The sequence below is a fragment of the Pteropus medius genome, unplaced genomic scaffold (assembly GCF_902729225.1).
Source record: "Pteropus medius unplaced genomic scaffold, Ma_sr-lr_union100, whole genome shotgun sequence".
Lineage (NCBI taxonomy): Eukaryota > Metazoa > Chordata > Mammalia > Chiroptera > Pteropodidae > Pteropus > Pteropus medius.
In genome coordinates, this window is record NW_024349802.1 from 19,132,377 (window position 1) to 19,153,091 (window position 20,715).

Sequence of the window (20,715 nt, forward strand, 5' to 3'; positions counted from 1 at the left end):
GTTTATATTTCTTCTGCACCATCCCACCTACTCACCCCGTCAGTGTACCCAGAAGGTACCCAAAACCCAAGAAGAGGGGGAGGAGGTGGTGGTGGCAAAGCCAGAAAAACATTGGAGCAGGATGAGCTTTCCTCGTTTTATAGCTGGAGAGACTGAGACTCAGAGAGGGAAGGTGTTTTCCGAGGTCGTGTCGCAATTCTGTAAAGCACCTGGGATTAGAACCTGATTTGCTTTTCTGGGCCTCACTGTTAAAAGAAGGAGTACGGCTAGATGGTCTCTAAGAACCCTTCCAAATCTAATAACTAATTGTTATTAGCTTTACTTTTTCAACGGCATTTAACGGAGCATCTAGTAAGTGCCAGGCACTGTTCTAGGCACTGGAGAATATACTGAGAACAAGAAAGACATATTTAAGCAGTCACAGAGCCTACAGTGTGATGTTTATACCACACTGCGGTAAGGGCTTAGGTACAGGGTAGGGATTAAGTACAGGGTGTTAGAGAAGTTAGGGAAGACAGGCTCCCCATCTAGATGTGGGGGTGGTGGTCAGGGAAGGATCTAGGAAAACATGATATTTAAGATGAGACCAAATATAGTTGAGCCAAAAAGGAAAAGCATTTTGGGTGGTTGGTACTGCATGCGTGAAGGCCCAGGGACAGAGCAAGGAGGCAGCACTTTGAGAAGAATGGCAAGTAAATGAGTAAGGGGAAGAGAGGGCGGAAGTGTGCAAGGCCTGGCACACTGCCCCGAGGAATCTGGACTTCATCCTGGGAGTCATGTAGAGCCTTTGAAGAATGTTAAGTAGTGAAGGACATTATGACATTTGCATTTTATTACTGATATTTTAAAAATATATATTTTTTTTATTACAGAAGTAATGCATGTCGATTGCCAAAAATATAAATGTCCATTACCTAAAAGAAGAAAAGCAAAATAAAAAGTGTAGAGTCTCATTATGAAATGACCGATGGACGTGAGAGCAGAGACCTGGAAGTGTATCTCTGTGTCCTCAGGCAGCTCGACTCCTCTCGGCAGGCCCGCTCCGCTGCTCAGCAGCTGCTCAACAAGTTGCTGCCATTGATTTCTCCTCCCTGGTTGGTAAGCAGCAGTGGGAAATGCCGTTCGGAAGAGATCAATGTAATCGGTGTAACAGGCTGAAAGCTAAATGCCATTTTGCTTACTTACTTAGCCCTGTACTCACGTTGGTCGGTGTTTGACATGCTGGGGGTCCACGTTCAGGTTCAGGGGCCGGGGAACAACATGCGAATTCTCCACCCTAGAGCTCAGGTTTCACCTTTGGGAGTTAGTTTCTGGGTCTCAGAGTCTCAGGGTGGTCCATCTAGGTCTGAGATGGGAGGAATTTCCAGAGCTCTAGCTTAACAGTCTTTACATGCCTCCGAGACTCCATGATCGTCTGATTTCTGGAAACTGGGTAACGGCCATGCTTGTGAGACCGCGGTAGAGCATTAACTCATTTACTTTTTCATTTGGTCATTCAGCAAACATTTATTGGGGGTTCCCGTGTGCCACCTGCAATTGGATTTCCCCCCACCTGCGACCCTATTGTGTCTAATTTTAGATACTAAACCCTCCCAGGAAACTCCTCTAAACTCAGTATTATGGTGAAACAGGAAGCATGAGATGTTTTAGTAGGCAAGCTCTAAGAGGTCGGTAACTGTGTTGGTGGGAAGGAGATGTGGAGGGCAAGATATGTGCCCACTGCGGTCAGAACAAAGAGACGTCACCCAAGAGGTGGAGAAGTACCAGATTCTTATACCTTCCTAAGTCTCAGAATTCCAACTCTCAAAGGGATGTCTCTTCTTTAAACTCAATTCAATGCCATAAACACTTATGAGGCCCAGTGGGATTACAGTGAGGGTGAAGGCATGGATCTACTTGGTTTCTACCGTCACAGAGCTCAAAGGATTTAACAGGCAAGGGAAGATGGACACAGTTATCCACCATACAAAACTGAAGGTAACAAGTAAGAGTCATGAGAGGTTCTAACACATGGCTATTTGGTATTGCTCTCAAGTCACTGAGATTACTTCCAGCCAGGTTGGGTGAGTCTGGAAAAGCTTTTGGAGAGAAGGTGGCATTTGAAATGGCTCCAGTCAGTTGATTCCGTCCTCCTGAAGTTATCCTCTCTAGATCTGGTATTGTTCTGAGATGGGAACAATATCTGGTTTCAGCTGGAAACGAGGCCAGCGATGTTTGAAGAGGAAGGACGGAAGTAAAGAGTACAGGCTGAGAATAGGAAAGGACGCGAGGACTAGGGTTTAGGATTTAGGTGTATTTAGGATTAGGATGTGTGAAATTGGGGTCAAGGGAATCTCATGTAGAAGGAATAGCACAAGCAGTGGCGTATAGGCAGAAGCATTAAGACAGTTGAGTTTAGCTCAAACATTAGCAACATAAGTATTAAAAAGTCCTCCTTACTGAAGACCTACATATACCAGGCATGTGCTAAGCATGCCACACACTTCAGCTCATTTTATTTCTAAAACAGGCCTATAACACAGGTATTTCCCTAACCTTATAGATGAAGAAGATTCAGAAAGTTAAATAATTTGTCCCAATTCACAGTTAGTAAACATTTGGGTTGGAATTTGAATCTAGTTTTTCTGACTATAAAAAGTTTGTGCTCTCAACCACTCTGCCGTGATAAGGCTATAAAATGGACTTGAGACTGGGGCTCCTTAGCTGCCAAACCAAGGTGTTTGGATTTTATTCTGTAGCCAGTTGGGCACCACTGAAGTCTGAAACAGTGGAACAATATCACAATTTGACTTCAGTAAGATCAGCGTGGTAGGAATGACGATGAAATGTTGGAAGTGAGAGAACACAGGCACAGGGAGACCTGTTTTGAGGTCGTGACAGGCCAATTGAGAAATGAGGAGCTACACGAAGATAATAGGAATGGGGAGCAGGGTGGGCGAGAATCAGAGTTCTTTGTCATCATCATCTTCATCATTTTCGTCATTATAGCTAGAAAGAACCTTTGGAGAATTCTGTCTCAACTCCTTCATTTTACCCATGGCCCTGAGAGGGAAAGGGACTTTCCCCAGGTCACACAGCACTTCAGTGACTAAGATGGGGCTTGCATACAAGCTGGATCCCTGTCCCATTCTTTTCTTACTTATTTACTCGTACACCTTTGAGGGCAGGAAGAGGAGGACCAGCTGAATCTGCCGTTGGGAGGGTTCTGCTCACCTTGGAGAAGCTCTAATCTATACTCTGCTCTGACAGGGTTTGGGATTAAGATGCATGAGAGCTGGACCAGTCTGCTGAAAGCCAGGGGCTAGGGGCCGTTCAGAGTAGAGGCTGGCCAGGCTTGGTTTCTGAGCTGCTGCTTCCTCTCCCACCGGCTGCTCTCCTTCTCTGGCGCTTTCCCAGAACTCTGAGAAGCACTGTGGAACCAGAGTCATAGATGGTGCCTCCAAATGTAAGAAGAGTCAGCTCCAGTCTCCAGACAGCCTTGTGAGGGTATGGATCTAGCTCACTGGCATATGTAGAATTCACTTAACTAAGTGCCAGGCACTGTGCTAAGTGTTTTAATGAACTCTGTCCAGATTCTCACAGTGACACCATTTTACCAAGAAATTGAGGCTTAGGGCTACTTAGTGCTTTGTCTAAAGTTAGTGACAGAGCTGAGGCTCGAATCTACAACTGGTTGACTCCAAAGTCTTATGCTTTTAAATAGTACACTGTATTGGCTCCTTTTGTTAATAATATTTATGCTTATTTGCTGCTTTTTACTTTTTAAAGCACCTTCACATTAATTTTCTTCTATGAGGTTTGGCATAGAAGACAAAATTCTTATTCCTATTGGACAGATCTGGAAACTAAAGCCTTAAAAGCTCAAATTCCCACCATTAGTTACTGGTAGATCCAGAACTGATAATAACCATGCAAATAATACTAATGGATTGAGGCTATACCACATGCAAGGAATGATGCTAAGGGTTTTATATGTCTTATTTTATCTTCACAATAATCCTGTGGTATAGATTCTATTATCATTCCCATTGCACAGTTAGGTAAATCAAAGCACACAGAAATTAAAAAACCACTCTTGGCATCACAAAGCTAGTAAATGACAAAGCAGAGATTTGAACCCAAGGTGTTAATGCCAGAGCCCAAGCACTTAACCATTGGACTACAACCCAGAATCTCCCAGAAATTCACTGAGTAACAATTTCATGGCACCCTAGTGCCACTGGATACTGCCTCTGGCTACTGTGGGTTTGTTAAAACCCACAGTTAGCAGGAAGTATTCAAAAGGGTAAATGAAAAAAAGCTTCTGCCCCAGGTCCAACAGTCCACTAGTGCTCCTGCTTTAACCCTCCGATTTGACTCATTGTCTGCTCTACACTCAAGTCCAGTGCTGGCAGACTCCCCCGATCCTGACTCATTGCCTCTCTGGCTCCAGATGCTTGCTTTGTGCCCTGAACCTCTCCTAAGTCACCACCCTGCCTAATGCATTCTCATTTGGGTCTCACACAATCAGAGCTACATTCGTTGTAAAGAACTGTAGGTGGTTTGGACCAGTGGAGCTGAGCATTTTTGTTTGTCTCTAGGGGATCACTAAAGCCCAGCATGAGTTTAATAATTACATAAACATGCTAATAGCAGCTGCTTTTATTGGTGTCTAACATTTGCTAGAACTTTATATGCATTGTATCTCTAAACCCATCATCAACATAGCACACTGGGTATTATTACGTTCATTTTATAGGTCAGGAAACGGAAACTCAGGGAGGTTAGTCAGAGGTTAAATGTCTTACTCAGAGTTCCTTAGCTAGTAGTGGTAGTGCTAGAGTAGGGATATGAATCCAGGACTGTCTGGCTCCCAATTTCACATTCTTTTGACAATTTCATACTGCTTCTCTATTTCCTTTATTTTTCATTTTTTGTTTTTATTTTTTAAACCAAGTTCCTAGATGGGTAGGTTAGAGAAATATAGTAGGCATAGTATATTGGCCCCACCCCGGCCCATGTGGCAGGTTGGCTCATACATATCCTTGCAGTCTGTATAAGGTGAAGGACTTCGGATTGTCATATTAAACAGTGAGGTGGCTTCAAAGCTGGTTGCAAATTGAAGGGTGGACATTAACGTGGAAAGAGGACCGTGTCGGCAGTCCGGGGTACAATGGTGAGACACCGACAAACTTGGAAATATAGCAAATAAGGTTGCTCTTTGAGCATTAAACTAACGGCAGAGATGAATATGCAGTAGAGGAGTTGGGCGAGGCCCGGCATCAATCACAGTGACCCATGTGCAATCTCAATGATTTAGAACAGGCACGTGCTTGTACTTTAATAAGTGGAACCCTAATTTATTGTACTGTGTCTTGTTTAGTGAACTATTTTATAAACCTGTGGGAGACATTCATTTAGTAGTTTGGGGAGCAGGAATTTGGCAATTGCTAATCTAGCATCACCTGGGGTACAGGGTCACTCTGTCTGGAGGAACACCAGGTTTTTTTGTCACTGGAAAGAGGGTTTCTGTACAGTGAAGCAAGGATGGTTCCTTAGACCTCTCTCTGGCTTGGATGGAATATCCCTCAAGACTGTCTGCCTTCTTTTCCTGAAGTTCCAGGTATGTCAGAAGCAACTTTTGATTGGCTTCCCTTATATTCAGAGAGTGGCAAGGAAGCATTTTCATGGAGGACAAGAGCATTCTTCTTATTAGAATGGAAAGATCCATGGTAAATTAAAATAACTTGACAATCTTATTTACCCACTTCAATCTTTTGTGGGTTTGATTGTCATGAGTCAGCCTTCCCGAAGCTAATCTGATGGAGAGCCAACTCTGAGCTGTCATAAATTCATGATGGTGATGCCTCTCTTGGTGGTGTTTTGGGAGAGAGTCATCCAGCAGATGATACCAAGACTGCCTGAAATTCTGTTTTCTGCCTGTAACAGACTCTAATGGCATTTATGAGAGCTCTCTCCTTGGTCTCCTCTTAGTCTTTAGTTTACCAAGGCTTTGTGGAGTGTGGAGCCATGTCTAACTGGATGACATTTAATAGACTTTCTCTTAGATCCCCCACAACCCAAGAGTATAAGAAGTGACCTAATAATAGCTGTGTAGAAAGACTGTAAAATGTAATGGGAAAAGCAACAACAAAAAAAGGATCTTATCTACAATAGCAACTAACCCACAAAATATCTAGGAATAAGCCTAATAAATAAGTGAGTTGTGTATATTAAAAAAACAGCTTTAAAACTTTACTGAAAACCATAAAGGAGTACCTATTATAGATGGGGAGACATACCATGTTTATAAAATATTGTAAAGATATTACTTCTTCCCAAATTAATCTATAAACCCGACCTATAAAATCTGAGGCAATTTTCATAAGCCTCCACAAGCTGATTTTAAAGTTCATGTGGAAGAGAAAATGGGCTGGAAAGGTCAAGAAAAACTTGTAAAAGAAGAACAAGAGAAGACTTTTTCTACTGGACATAGAAATATAGTGTTTAGCCATAGTAATTAAAGTAGTGGGGTATTGGTGCAGAAACAGACAAACAGAGAGCAATGGGACAATAAACTGAGACTAGAAACAGACCAGGTATATATGGGCATTTAGCTTATGAAAAAGATAGCATTTCAAATCGGTGGAGAAATAATGACTACTTAAGAATGATGTCGGAAAAATTACTGTCTAATCAGGGAGAAGTAAAATTAAACCACCACCAAATACTTTATAGAAGACTAAACTGAACCAAACAAATTAAGGAGGTACATGTAAAAACTGTAATATTCAAAACGCCCAATAAACATACGGAAAGATGCTCAAATCCACTAGGAATCTAGAGTGAAAATTTAAAATGACAAGAAGTGTCATTTAAAAAATCTCACCTGGTTAAGTAAAAAACCTTGATAATATCTTGGGTTGGCAAGGAGAAAGAGAAATGAACACTGTTATGAAGACAGTAAATTATCGAAGCTTCTTCGGAAGTGAGTTGGGCAATAATATCTGTCAAAATAATTTTAAAAAGTGCATTCTTTTTTTTTTGATAAAGTAATTCCAATTCTAGAATGGATCCTAAGGAAATGCACAAAGAGTTCCGTCCAAGAATATTCATTCTGGCGATGGTTATAGCAGTGAAAAGTTGCATCAGCCTAGAGGGCTGTTAGGAGAAGGGTGGTTAAACACTGTGACGTGCTGTCCAGGCTGTGGAATTTCACAGGCAGGCCAGAAGGTCTGGAACCAGGTTAAAATCATTTGTCATATACTGAATGTAATAATAATAAACTCCTTATTATGTTTCCAAGTTTGGTGGTGTGTGGAGAGTTAGGAATGAGGTAGACCTGTATGTAGTGATGTGGGGAGATTCTAAGACACGGTAGAAGTGAAAAAAGCAGACTGTGTTGCACGGTTCTATTTCTACAAAGTTGTGTGTATTTACATAAATGTTTGTACAGTCAAGGAGGGGAGACTAGAAAGACGTATACTAGATTGTGTATTTGCATTTCTCTTTCTCTCTGTTTTCTTTTTCACTGGATTCATTATAAAAGCTTGTTTTTGTCTGTTGCTCATATACTTGAAAAAATGTGCCAGAGTTTTGCTGTCCATAATCATACTGTGGATAGACTGTCACTAGTCCGTAGGGGTCTTGGGCACAGGGTACCTGTCTGTGCAAGGCTAGTTCGACCCTTGGTGAGGGAGGCTGGAGCTTATGACCTAATAATGGAAACAGTGAGATTCATGCCCAAAGGACATCAGCACACACACACAGACACACACACTCTCATTCATTGCCCATAGTTCCACATGAATTCCAGCCATATACATGCCACGTACACCTGCACACGTGTACAGACATATTCAAACTCACATACTGATTCATATGTAAATACTCTTTCACTTATTCACATGTATTTGTATGGATATATATTCACATGCATATGCATAAATACATGCAAATATGCTGACTCATGCATATTTAAATAAATCTAGCATCACCTGGGGTACAGGGTCACTCTGTCTGGAGGAACACCAGCTTATTTAATAATATGCATATTTAAGTATGCATAAGACTGATGCACACTTAAATATGTGCTTATATATTCACTAATATCCACACACAATTACATAAATGGAAAAATATACTTCATGTACATTCGCTCTTAAATACTTTTGCATATTCTTACATATGTGCATGCACACAGATACATGCACATGCACACTTATACATATTCATATTTATATTTATAACCACAGAAATACACATACTTATATTCATACCTGTACATGGCCATACACATTTCTGTTTGAGGTTACATGTCCAGTATATTCAAACTAGCATACATATATACACATGCCTATGTGTGCATTTGCACTAACGCACAGTTCCACAATACACACACATGCATACATACTACACAGATACATGGATGCTGCAGTGCACACTTAAGCACACTCATAAGCATGTATGTGTCCAGACAAGCTGGGCGGCTCCCTGCAGGTTCTAGCTCCAGATCTTTCTCTTGTAGACTATTGAGGGGCTGCTCTAGATAAGGAGCCCCTTCCCACTTCTTCCTCATGCATTCCTGTTACAACTTCTACCTATGTCTTGCTGCCTAGACTTAGAACAAGAGACCCTGCAAAGGTCAGATGGAGGACAGGCAGTCTCATCTCTCCCCTGGTCTAGAATGGATAGAGACCCCTACTTGCTGGCTGCCTCTCTCTGCTCTCAGGTCTGTTAGCTCTGGTGAATAAAACCAGGCCCTGGGAAACAGACTGTCAGGCTTAGGGACTCCAGCTGTTTATAGAGCTGCTATGTACTCCTGCTGCTCCTGAAGAACAAATATAGCCTGGAAAGTTTCTGATATCGAGACTATGTCCATATTACAGTGGACCCAGAGTGCATAACCAGCTCTGTTGGAGAGTCATAGCCCTGGGCTGGGAGTTTGGGGGCCTGGGCATGTCTGTTCAGTAAAGTTCCCTTTCAGCTCTAACTCCATATGACCGAAAGGAAGTGAGAGGGACTGGGTAATCCCAAACAGCCAGGAGTTAAATATTCATATTTGGCTCAGGAGAACATGGGCTTCGGGGTAAGATAGATCTCAATTCATATCCTACCTCTGCCACTCATTAGTCATGTATCTTTGTGTAAGTGACTTAACCTTTCTGATCCTCAGTTTCCTTATCTGTAAGATGGGGATAACATTTCCTGCCTCCTGGGGCTTCTCATGTGGTCTAAATGAGATGATATATGCAGAAGTACTCTGCACACTGCCTGGCACACGGTAGCACTTAATGTGTGGTTGTTGCTCTTGTATTCTGAGTGACAGGGAAAGAGGCTTGAATGGGAAAGGGATCCACATGATTTGGTTGGTGTGATCTAGGGGAGAAGGAAGCTGAAAGGAGAGGAACCCTCGGCCACTGCAAAGAGCACCCATTCCATGCTGTGCGACTTGTTCATGTGATATGACCACTGTAGCCATCATTTCTCTATTTTCTCTGTAAAGTAGAGAAATGGTTTAGACCATTTCTTAAGTTTTTTTTCTAGCTCGAGATTTTTAGTCTCTCCTCCCTTAAATCATTTGCAAAATAAATTAAAGACATATAGATAATAAAGAACCCAGTGGGGAAAAAAATCACAACAGTATAGAATGTGCAAGCTGGAAAATGACAATTCCTACTTTGGATTAACTTTCATAAATAAGAAACCTGTGTCACCTATGGACCACCCTAGGGAGGCCCATCATTGCCAATCCTTCATTTCCCACCTAAAGGTCATTTGTCTCCCCTACTGGGGGCCATCTTTTCTGGGCTCCGCTTGTTGGTTATCTCCATTATCACCATTTACTATTTTTCCCTGAGGTGTGCTGAGCCTGGCATGATATGAGATTGAATTTCCACTTTGAATAGAATTTAGGTCGTTGTGTAAGTGTGCTTTATGGGTCTGTGGTCCTCCAATTTCCCAAGTCTGTGCTCTTTGGTGTTATGGCAGCATCCTGCAGAACAAACACTTGTCTGTGGGTCATGACCCCTGGAGCTTATTAATCCCTGCTCGGTCACTACTAACCAGCTCTGTGATGTGATGTCTCCATTTCCCACTTTCCTCAGCTGTATGATGAGGAACATAGTGTTTGCCATTTCTGCTTTATGCAGTGGTTGTAAGACCCAGTGTTCGGAGAAGAAATCAAGTAGGAGAGTGAGCGTGAAATATGTTGAAAATTGTAAGTGACATTTAATAATAACAGCTGACATTCACTGTGTGTGTATTTCGTGTCAGGCACTGCACATAGCACTTTCTACGCTTTATTTCTTCATTCTCACAGCAGGTCACATGGTGGGTGCTGTTGGTTTCCCGTTTTATCGATGAGGAAGCTGACTGAGGCCGCCTTGCCCAGATCATAGAGATGAGCCTCAGATTTGTTTGGGCATGGAAAACTGGGTCCTAATTGCTGCACTGTCTCTGTAGGAAGCCAAATGCAGCAGGAGTAAAGTCTGGAATGGTAGACAGGAGGCATGGAGGTGGGGAAACTAAGGCTCACAGAAGTCTTGCTCAAGATTACATAGCTAATTTGTGATATCTCTGAGGCTTCAGTATCAAGAATCTCTATTATCATCATCTTTTCTTCATCATCATCGTCATCATCAAAATAGAGCATTTACTAAGCATTTACTGTGATAAATACTTTCCTGCACATACTACCCATAATAACTTGATGAGGTGAATATGTTCATCACTGCTGGAATTTATTTTATTTTTATTTATTTTTTATTTTTTAGGTGAGACAGCTCTTGGTTGACCTTACAGATTGCAAGGACCTTGTCAGCTTACAATCCCTTATTTTTTATTTTTTACGCCTACAGAACTTGGTCTTCCTAGGTGGTCTCCCATCCAAGTACTAACCAGGCCTGACCCTGCTTAGCTTCCAAGATCAGACGGCATCGGGCTTGTTCAGGGTAGCATGGCCAAAGAAGGGAGTTTACAGATGAGGAAACTGAGGCTTAATGACATGAAGCAAATCAGCTCCTCACATATAGTGAGTGAGCCGAGGGCTATGTGACGCCAGAGCCTGGGCTTTTAACTCCCGCACAAAATAAAGGCAAACTACTGTTCTTTGACACGGAAGTAGATCCGTGTGGTCATTATAGAGAAACCAGTAGGAGTGGCGGTGGAGTGCAGATGCGTACGCCTGTCCTCAAATAACCGAGTTCTTTATATGACCGTGGTCCCTGACTGGGTTTGAGAACTATTTACCTTTTCAGAATAGCGAAGTTGTCAACGCCCACTGCACAAAGTAGTGCAGTAGTGCAAATGTCGGTGCACCTCTGATTTGGGAGGGAGAAGAAAAGCAGAGGGGCTTATTAGGAGCGCTTAGGAGGACATCCTTTCGAAGTGTGGAAAAACTTGGCTTTTGATACTGGATACTGAGTGAAAAGCAGCCATATTTGTTCCTTATTGACAAGTGGGATCATTTCCATTTGGAGATAATGGACCTTGTAGTTTTAGAGACTTTGATCAGTTGTCCTTTGGATGTGGACGGGTTCTACCTGGCCAAATCAAGACTGGCCTCTGCAAAAGGGCAGATTTTGGACCATTTGCCCCATGACCTACAGAGAATTCAAGGATTTTTGCCAATCTGGGACTGAAAGTTTAGATCTAATGTTTAGGATGAAATAGTGGTTTGATTGACAAACGATATATCTGGTTTGGTTTATTTATTTAAAAAATTATTGAATGCCTGTTATTAAATCACTGCGCTGGCTGCTGAGGTTACCACAGGAAATGAGACAAAATTCTGGACCACAAAGCACGTCCATTATAGTGAAAAGAGGGACAAATACGCAGCCTGTGGTGGTGTTAAGTGTAAGTGTTAAGTGCTATTATGAGAATTGTAAAATGTCTCATGAGAATGGGAAGGGAGACATCCTAGCCTTGGGTCAAGCACACATGAATGCACGCACACACGTGTTCGAGTGTGAAGGCTTCCTATGGAGGCAATTCTAAGCAGAGACTTAAAAGAGAATAAGAGATGGCAAGGGAAAGGAGGCTGGAGTGGGCGCTCTGGGCAGAGGCCCCAACAACATCAACAGAAGCTGTAAACCAGAGAGAGCACCACCTGTGTGGAGAACTCTGAGCATTTCCATTTATCCCAAATAGGACATGAGAGAGAGAACAGATGAAGCAGGGCAGAATCCCAAAGGGCCTCCTCAGCTTTGCAGAGGAATTTGGGCTTAATGCTGAAGGTGAGGAGGAGTCCTGGGGGAGGTATTAAAGTAAGGGGTGGTGTGGTTAGTGTGTATTTCATAAAGACCACTGTGTGAGAAAGAATGGATGGGAGTGGGGGTGCTGTGCAAGATGAAAGTCGAGAACCCTTTGTAGTAATGAGAGCAAGCCATAACAGCAGCCTAAACTAGATTAGGGACAGGTAGATGTCCAGAAATGGAGGGTTTAGAGGACTTCAAGGAAGTAACATCTATAGGACTTGGTGACTGACTAGCTGCTTCTCTGCTCATAAAGAGATGATTTTAGGTGGCCTTAATTATTTTCTCACAAGCTAGATCACTCTCTTCAAAAGAAGTACAATTGATTTTTTTTGTTTTGTTTTCAAGGATTGAGAAAAAATTTTTAAAGTGTCATTGTACTAATTTATAATTACTAATGTAATACTCCTTGTAGAAATTTGAAAAAATATAGAAATACTGAAAGAAGAAAATAAAATTATAGATAAGTCTATGATACAGGGATAATTGCTATTAACATTTTAGTATTTTTCCTTTTAGTCTTTTTTTCTAGTGTTATTGACTAGTGTTATTTTAAACTTTTTACCATGGGAATTTTTAAATACATACAAAGGTAGAGAGTAGAGTAGAATCAACCCAATGTACCAATTTCAGCTTCTTATAACCAGTCTTCTGTTATTCCACAGTTGAATTTGAAACTTATAAGCATGTGTTTAATTTTAATCTAAAACTTTAGCCCGCGGATATAACTTTGTTTTTATAATCCTGGGCATTTGGCCTGTGCTAGCCCTGCTGGCTCTTTGGTTATTTTCAGAAGTATATCTTCACTGAAAACATTGCCTAGGATAGTAAAAATGTCCAAGTCTCATGGTATACCACTGGAGATCTGAAAATATATCAGATTCCCCACCTCCTTGGGAAAGACTAATGCAGAGGGTATTTTAGGGAGAGAGAGATATCCCCAGCATGAAATAGCAGCTTGTGTTTTAACTTACTCACCATAGTTGTCTCAGCAATGGAACCAAAGCTGTTGATGAAAATGTTGCAGCTCACATTCACCGGGGGACCTGCCAATCAAGAGAGAGCACTGCTTAGCTCCATGGCCATGAAGAAACCCACAGGATCAGGCCTGTTCCTGGAACACTGACCTCAGGGATGGACCCCCCCTTGGTGAGGAGACCCTTGCTTGCCCTCCACCCCAACCCTGAGAAGTTGGGACTCCTAGCCACATTGCTGAGCTAGATTCCCTGGTCCCTAAGTGAGCACCAGATACAGAGCACCAGAGACTGAGCTGATATGTACTTTCATTAACACAGGGTGATTCATCCTCCTGCCATATGGTTGAAATCCCTTCCCTAAACCCCATCAGCTGCCTTCTAATTTGTGGCTGAAATGTATTTCAGGCTACAACATTTGGAGGCCATCTTGGGAATCGCAGGAACAGCAAGTTCTTTGCCTTGAACTTATGAACCACGAATGATTGCTTTGAAAGGGTGTTGATGGGAACTACCAGCTGAGGAATCCAGAGGGAACCTCAAGGGAAGTCCATAAGACTTTGTTAAGTACTTTCCCAGGCAAGCTCTTTTGAGTCCTGCTGCAAAGGATAGGAAATAGGTGGAGTGTTCGCTCTTTGGAATCGTATTGTTAGAGGGACCTCTGTCCAGTTGGAACCGGATCTCTTCATTTTATACTATTAATTATAGCAGTGACCATTTACTGAGCATTACAGGGTTTGCTGCTGTACTGAGTCACTAACATGATCTCATTCCATCCTCTCAGCGACTCCCTGAGAAGATATGGTTATTACCTCTGTTTTACAGGTGAGGAAACAGAGGCTCAGAGAGGTTATTTGTCCACAGCCACACAGCTAGCAAATAACCAAATGAGAGTTTGAATTCAGATTTATCTAATTCCAAAGCTGGTGATCTTAATGGCTATACTTGAATCCAGAGTTTTGAGCACTGGCTTCCACATGAGCTGACAAGCGGGCCAGCATACAAGAACCAGAGAGAGGGATGTGAGACCATGGATAAGAGCGATGTAAGCAGTAGGAGCCCAGGTATAAGAGAGGTTCTGGAGAGCAAGGTATTAGGGAAGACCCCATGAAAGTGATGACCTTGAGCTGACATTGAAGGTGGGTAAGACTTCGATAATAGGTCATAATGCTGCACATGAAGATCGTAATGTGCAATTTGTGAATTTTTTCAGGTCTCCCTTCTTGTTGATCCTCAAGAGGTCCAGAGGTAGGCAAGGCAAAGTTACTGTCCCCGCTGTGCAAGTGGAGCACAGAGAGTTTTAGCAACTCACCTGAGCTCATTTAGCCAGCAAGTGGTGGACCTAGGAATCGAGCCCGTTTTCTGATTGTGGAAAGAAGGAAGCAGATATTCTTGACTCCTGTCACCGACTCCTCTCTTTCCCTCTTGAAAAAGTAGCCCAAGCATTTCACCCAAACTCAGACACAATTTCCTTCTTTTCAGAAATCTTGGCTTGTAGGAAGGGACTCAGCCTTGTGGTAAGAATCCAGATTTTCCCTCCAAGGCAGAGCCGGGCCCCCTAGGTTTTTGACATAGCTCCAGCACATGGCTGTTTTACCTCAGGCATGCCCTTTCCGCGTCCTGGATTGCAATTCCCCCAGCAGGCTGGGAGAGTAGCTCTTGATCTAGGCAGCCACTCTGAGCCCCAGTGGTTTGGAATTCCCTCATGGAAGCTATGCATTTGAATTACAAGGTTATAGGATTTCAGGGCTGGAAGGTTTCTTAAAGGTCAGCTAATCAATTGTTTCCCAAATCAATGTGTAGACAGGGCTGTCTGCAATAGAATCACCTGGGGCACTAGTTCAACTACAGATTCCTTGGCCTAACCCCAGACCCAGTGAACCCAAATCTCTTGAGATTAGCCCAGAGTCTAGGTTTTAACGAGCTACGTAGGTGATTCTCATGCACAGCCAGGTTTAGGAACCACTGCTGTAGACCAGGTGCCCATTCAAGGCTAAGAGCTTGAACACCTCCAGTAGTAAGGAATTCATTTCATTTTGAACAGTTCTTTCCATAGTTGGATAGCTCTGTCTGCTAAAAAATTTTCCTTACGCTGAATGGAAATCTGCTTCCTTGTCACTTCCACCTAAATAACGCCTATTGGTCGCCCCCATTTGTAGACTCAGACCCAGGCTTTTCTTTTCATTTAACTTCATACCATTAAGATGCCCCAAAAAGTTAATGCCTATGCCTTGAATGACGTACACAGAGTTCCCACCCAAGCCCTGCAAATGTCTGGGGCTGTGATTCCCATATAAATTAGATCCTGATTTATGTGTGGGAAAGGGTGCCAGCCAAAAGGACCCCATGGGGAGGTGAGATTCATTGATATAAATCTGAAATTAAATTGTCCTCAAGAAAATTACAATCTAGCTGCCTTTGGCAGAAGGATGATATATATATTTCATTAAATATTAAAGTTTAATTTTGCTTTTGTGTATGTGTTTGCATTGCGCCGTGCCTTGGATCCTGGGAACCATTATCCTATACAAAGTCTTAAAGAAGAAAGAGAATATCAGAGCTGAAAAGGCCTTGTTCTACTGGATCATTTTATAAATGCAGAAACAGAGGCCCAGCTACATCAAGTGGTTTGTCCTGGGTCATGTGTGCCAGGTAAGTAGCAGGCTTTGTAGAATTCAGTTTTAGCATTCCTTTACTTCTGTGTTATGATTTACATTGCCACTGTGTTCTGTAGACCCAGCCTGCCGTTCCACCTATCTGCAGGAGAATCGGGGGCAGGCTAAATTTCTGGTGATTAATCACTCTGTCAAGTTTTCAAACGATGCAGGTCTCTTTCTATTGGGTAGGGGTTACGGGGGCCTTACAGGAGCTCTGTGGTTAGTGCGGGGCTTTTGGGAATGTTATTTGTGTTTGGGGGGAAGTTTGAAGGGACCATGGGGCTGGGGTCGGGAGATCCCCACATGCCAGTGTTTCAGCCCTCACTGCAAGGGAGTGTAGGGAACCCCACTTCCCAGCTCCTCGGTGGGATTCCAGGAGGCTGCACCTTGCCCAGAGCCAGACTTGGAGGGGCCTGAAGGGGTGAGAGACAGTGCAGTTTTGGGAGAGGACTAAGATTATCTAGTTCTGTAGATTTTGGGCTCAAGTGTTTGGAATAAAGTTCTCAGTGTGGAGAGGAAGGGCCCTAATTCAATGGTTTTATAGTCTGGGAGAAATTTTATTTTTTAAAAATGTCCATTGCTAAGTAAGTCAATAAGCAAATAAACAGATAAATACACAACTAGCACTAGACCGAGAATTGAGTCAGAGTAGCTCTCTGGGTTAGTCCTATAGCATTGACAATATGACTTGGGAGAGTCACTTAACTGCTATATGCCTTAGCATATTTCTTGGCTCATTCGTTCATTAATTCATCTTGAAAGCTTTATTGTGGTGCTTTTATGTGCCAAGTACAGTGTACAAAGGATAACTAACACGTGAACCCTGAATGCAGCAAGAATTCCTCCTCAGGAAAACCAGACCATGGCACTGAAGGTGGAGTTCTGAGAGCGCCCACCAGGGGGCGTGGTGGGCTGGAACTCCTCAAAACTGCTCGGAGTGGGGGATGCGACCTGGTGGTCAGTTCTCAAATGTGTGCGATTTGGCCTATGGTGTTTCTAAAAGATGTGATTTAGCTGCCAACTTGGAAGATTTCACCAAACCCCAGACTCAAGTCTTATCTTGGAAGATCTGCTGCCCAGGGCCTGCATTCCTGCCTGGGATCTACTGCAGGAGCTGAGAAGCGGCTGCACTTAGACTAGCCCTGTGCTTCCTCGTTTTCTTATCTTCGTCCTGCTTCACTCATGTGCCATACCTGCCTGGTCCCTCTAGGTGTTTGAGATTGTGACCCTGGTGAAGGGCTTGAGGCCAGCGTGCTATGACAACAACCTTGGTCCTGACTTACCTGTCCTTGAGAGGACCAAGGTTATGCTAATGGTGCTGGAAGATGTGGCCTCAGGAGCAAAGTGCTGGGGGAGCAAAGGAGCATCCAGGTAAACAGGAGGGGGAGGTGGGCCCCAACACAAACATTGGTGCATCTCCCAGACTGCTGTCTATTTGCTGAGCACTCTGAGAATGGGGGGCAAATATTAGGAAGCTGTTACCAGCTGTCATATCCCTTGTTTGGTCTTGGACTTGAGCCAAAAGGAACAGCGAGGAAGGGCATCGGAATAAAAATTTATTAGGAGGCTGCCATGGATCCTTGAAATGCGACTTTTGCTGGGGTGCTGGGAGGAAGGCCCGAGGGCACAGGCCACGAGGGAGTCCTGAAGGCCACACCTGCAGGATGCTGCTCAGCAGTTCACGGTGTCACAGCCTCTTGAGGTAGCAGTGGGCAAGGGGGCTGTCCTTTCTTGTTACAGGCGTTAAGATCCCATTGGACTGTGAGAGCTGAAAGAAACCTCCCAGATCACTTTGGTGAGGGTTGGTGAGTTGGCTACCCACAGGGCATGTCTGGCTCACCAACATGTTTTGTTTGAATTTACATGTTTTAGGAATCAGAAAGTTTTGCATAAATCTTGATTCTGGCTACTCTTGGAATGGGAGTCCTAGAGCTCCATGAAGCATGGTTTAAAGACCATAGATATAGCCAACTCCATCACTGAAGAGATGAAGTAATTGAAGCTCACAGAAAGGAAGAGGCTTATTCAAGTTCAGAGAGTAAGTTTGTACCTGAACCAAAACTCGAACCCATTTCTTTACATTCTACATTTGCCTCTGTCTATTATACCAGAGGTAGCAAATAGGTTTTAATTTACATACTGACTCCTGGTAACTAGAGGTATTGTTGAGTTGGTTTCTGAGGCTTCATTTGGTTGGGCTTGGTGGGGAGCAGACTGAGTCGATTAATAGTCTGCCTTGGGCAGAGGAAAGAGTCATGAGATTTTTATCATGTATTTGCCATCTGCATCCAATACCATGCTGCTTGCTTCTTCATCTACAAAAGCAGATCCCTGGGGATCTGGAAGGAAATTTTTCTCTACCTTTAAAATTGGGCCTGATCCTGGCATCATATCCAGAGGTTCTCCCCATTAGCTTATCCAGGAAGTCCGAGGGAGACATAGGCTTGGGTGCGGAGCGGGCAGCTTCAGCCTCCTTCGAAGCAGCAAGGCTGAGAAGGGAGAGAGGAAAGCAGAGGGTTAACGATGGCTCTTTCTCATGCTGTGGTCAGATCCCAGCCCTGCCCAGACCCTGTAGAACCACTAGAGTGTTCTTAGCCTGAGAAATAGGTAATACAGATCCTTAATGAGGTAAGGCCCAGGCTAAATTGTTTATCCAGCCCAAATAGCCAGTGTGGGATCCTGGCAGGCAGCCGAGTGTCTGACTGCTGCTGAGAAGCTGCTGACTCTTTTAGGCTGCATCTCTTGGGGATGTGAGCAATCATACTTGGCTGCTGGTCTCCCTGGGATCGGAGATTGAAGGATTAACCTCCTGCCAGGCCTAGCCCTGTGTTTTGGGTGCCTGCACTCTCATAGGTCCATGGAACAGCACAGACAAAAGAATCTTAGAGATCAGATAGTCCAGGCTCTCCCCAAAGTTTGTCTTCAGAATCCGTCACTAATTAAAAAGAAAAATTGCCCAAATCAAATGCATTTGGGAACACGTCTTTACCTGAGCTCTTCCCAGAATATTTAACAAGCTTAGATGCCTATATATATGGGACGACTATCACGTGAAACACACACTTCAGTAAATGCCCAGTTGGGAATATTGAGGCACGGCTGGTGGAAGGAACTGACTCCCCGCTCCCACTCAACAAAGTCGGTTCAGGTCATAGCGTAGTATGAATTACTGATGTCTAAGAACAGTCGTCCTCTCCCTGCCACATTTTCAAAGGCATGCAGATTTCCGGAGTCAGGGTTGGAAGGTGCAGGGTCGTTTTGTGCGACTGAGCTTTCCTAGTCTTGCGGTTCTACCCAGGAGAGAGCTGGGTGCTGGCGCACCCTGTCGTGTGTGCTGAGGGGCGGTGCACTGGAGGAAGCGCGCGCACAGGGACATGCGAGCCTGCACTGCCAAGTAGGGCATGGTGTTCCCCAAGGACTTGCGCTCCATCGCGTTCGTGGCCTCAGCTCCCTCTCTGATCTCATCAGTTGTAACTGTTTAAGTGATCACGCCTAACGAACGGATGACTCTCAGATCTCTGTCTCTGTGCTGGCTTCTCCCTTGATCCTGCTTTCCTCATTTGCAAATATCTGCAGGGCACATCCATCTAGATGTCGTGCCTCACATTCTTCTCCCAAACTGAATACCGCAGCTTCCTTTCCAAACTTGCTTCTCCAGACCACAGCTTCTTCAGATGACACCTACTTTTGCCCGTTCTCTAGGACCAGCAGCTTCAGGGCCATCTTTTCTCCTGGTCCCCGTCCCCTCTCACACCCCTCACTCGCCAGGCCCTGGCCGTGATGCCTTTTATTATAGTCATTTGTATTTGTGTTTTAAGACCAGGAATCATGGTGTTTTTATTTATTGTTTGTTCTTTTACTTTTCTACTATATCTACCATGGTGTCTCAAACATAATTGGTGTTTAGTAATTTGCACAGTGAATGAATGAATGCATGGATAATAAGTTACTTTAATTAATCGAATATCCTAATGAGTAGGGTATTTGCATATATGGATTAATAATATTAATATGCATATATGGATTAATAATTTTAAAGTAATTAGACTATTATACCCAGTAATAAAAAAAATATATTGAAAGCAATCTGGTATTCCTTTGTATACTCAGAAGATATTCCAGGATTATTTAGACACTCAGTAATCCGAAGGTTCCTAATCATATACCGAAGAACTAGTTTCGATTGTCAGGATCAGGGACAAATGCATTTTACTGTTTTTATGTGTATGTCTATAGATGTTTGTGAGTTTGTGTGATGTGGATAGGTTTCTAGATGTGATGTGTATGTATGTTACGTGTACAAGTGGGTGTATGTGTATGGATGTGTGTGGGGATTAGAGTGTGCATGGGAGTTTTTGTGGATGAATAGTGGATCATGTTACATAGATTTGTACGTGCAAAAATGTGAATACCTATGTTCATGTGAAAGTGTGCTGTTCAGTGTGTGCTTTAAGATGAGCATTTTTGTGTGTATATGTGGGGTGTATGTGTACATGGGTATAGGGTGTGAATGTGTTAAATGCCTTTGTGGATGTATGAATGTGATATGTACTTTGCATGTGTGTTTCTGAAATGTGCTGTGAAATGTAAAAGCATAATAGCTCAAAAAGAGTAAAAAGAAGAGATGATTTGGAATCAATGCCGTCTCAGTTGTCTTCTAGCTGTGTGACCTTGGGAGAAGTTATTTAACCTCTCTGAACTTTAGTTGCCTCATATGTCAAATGAGTTTTGCACAAGGACTAACTGAGATAGCACAGGTAAAAGGTAAAAGCAGGACAGTTCTTTGAACAGAGCAGTCATTCAATATATTGTCTCGCTCTTGCCTGGCTGTGTGAGTGTGAATGAGTG

General features: G+C 43.2%; 1 protein-coding gene, 1 long non-coding RNA gene and 1 pseudogene across 4 annotated transcripts in view; 1 reads left to right on the forward strand and 2 right to left on the reverse strand.

Annotated features, from left to right (window-relative positions):
- LOC120581602 (uncharacterized) overlaps positions 1-20,715 on the forward strand; it is a 327,878-nt gene that overhangs the window by 32,002 nt on the left and 275,161 nt on the right. The window contains exons 4-9 of the long non-coding RNA XR_005647346.1: positions 12,133-12,218; positions 13,220-13,385; positions 13,619-14,349; positions 15,744-15,862; positions 17,078-17,238; positions 17,740-17,905. This is a non-coding gene — a long non-coding RNA (uncharacterized LOC120581602). The remainder of the gene's footprint in view (positions 1-12,132; positions 12,219-13,219; positions 13,386-13,618; positions 14,350-15,743; positions 15,863-17,077; positions 17,239-17,739; positions 17,906-20,715) is intronic.
- GLRA1 (glycine receptor alpha 1) overlaps positions 1-20,715 on the reverse strand; it is a 71,590-nt gene that overhangs the window by 22,800 nt on the left and 28,075 nt on the right. For 2 of the 3 annotated variants that reach the window (XM_039836657.1, XM_039836656.1), the window contains exons 2-3: positions 18,229-18,356; positions 13,215-13,282 (exon numbers count right to left, since the gene is read on the reverse strand). In XM_039836657.1, coding sequence (XP_039692591.1) covers positions 13,215-13,282; positions 18,229-18,356 — 196 coding nt within the window. The remainder of the gene's footprint in view (positions 1-13,214; positions 13,283-18,228; positions 18,357-20,715) is intronic. The other variant, XM_039836658.1, reaches the window with a different exon arrangement.
- Positions 10,830-10,948, reverse strand: LOC120581823 (uncharacterized; annotated as a pseudogene).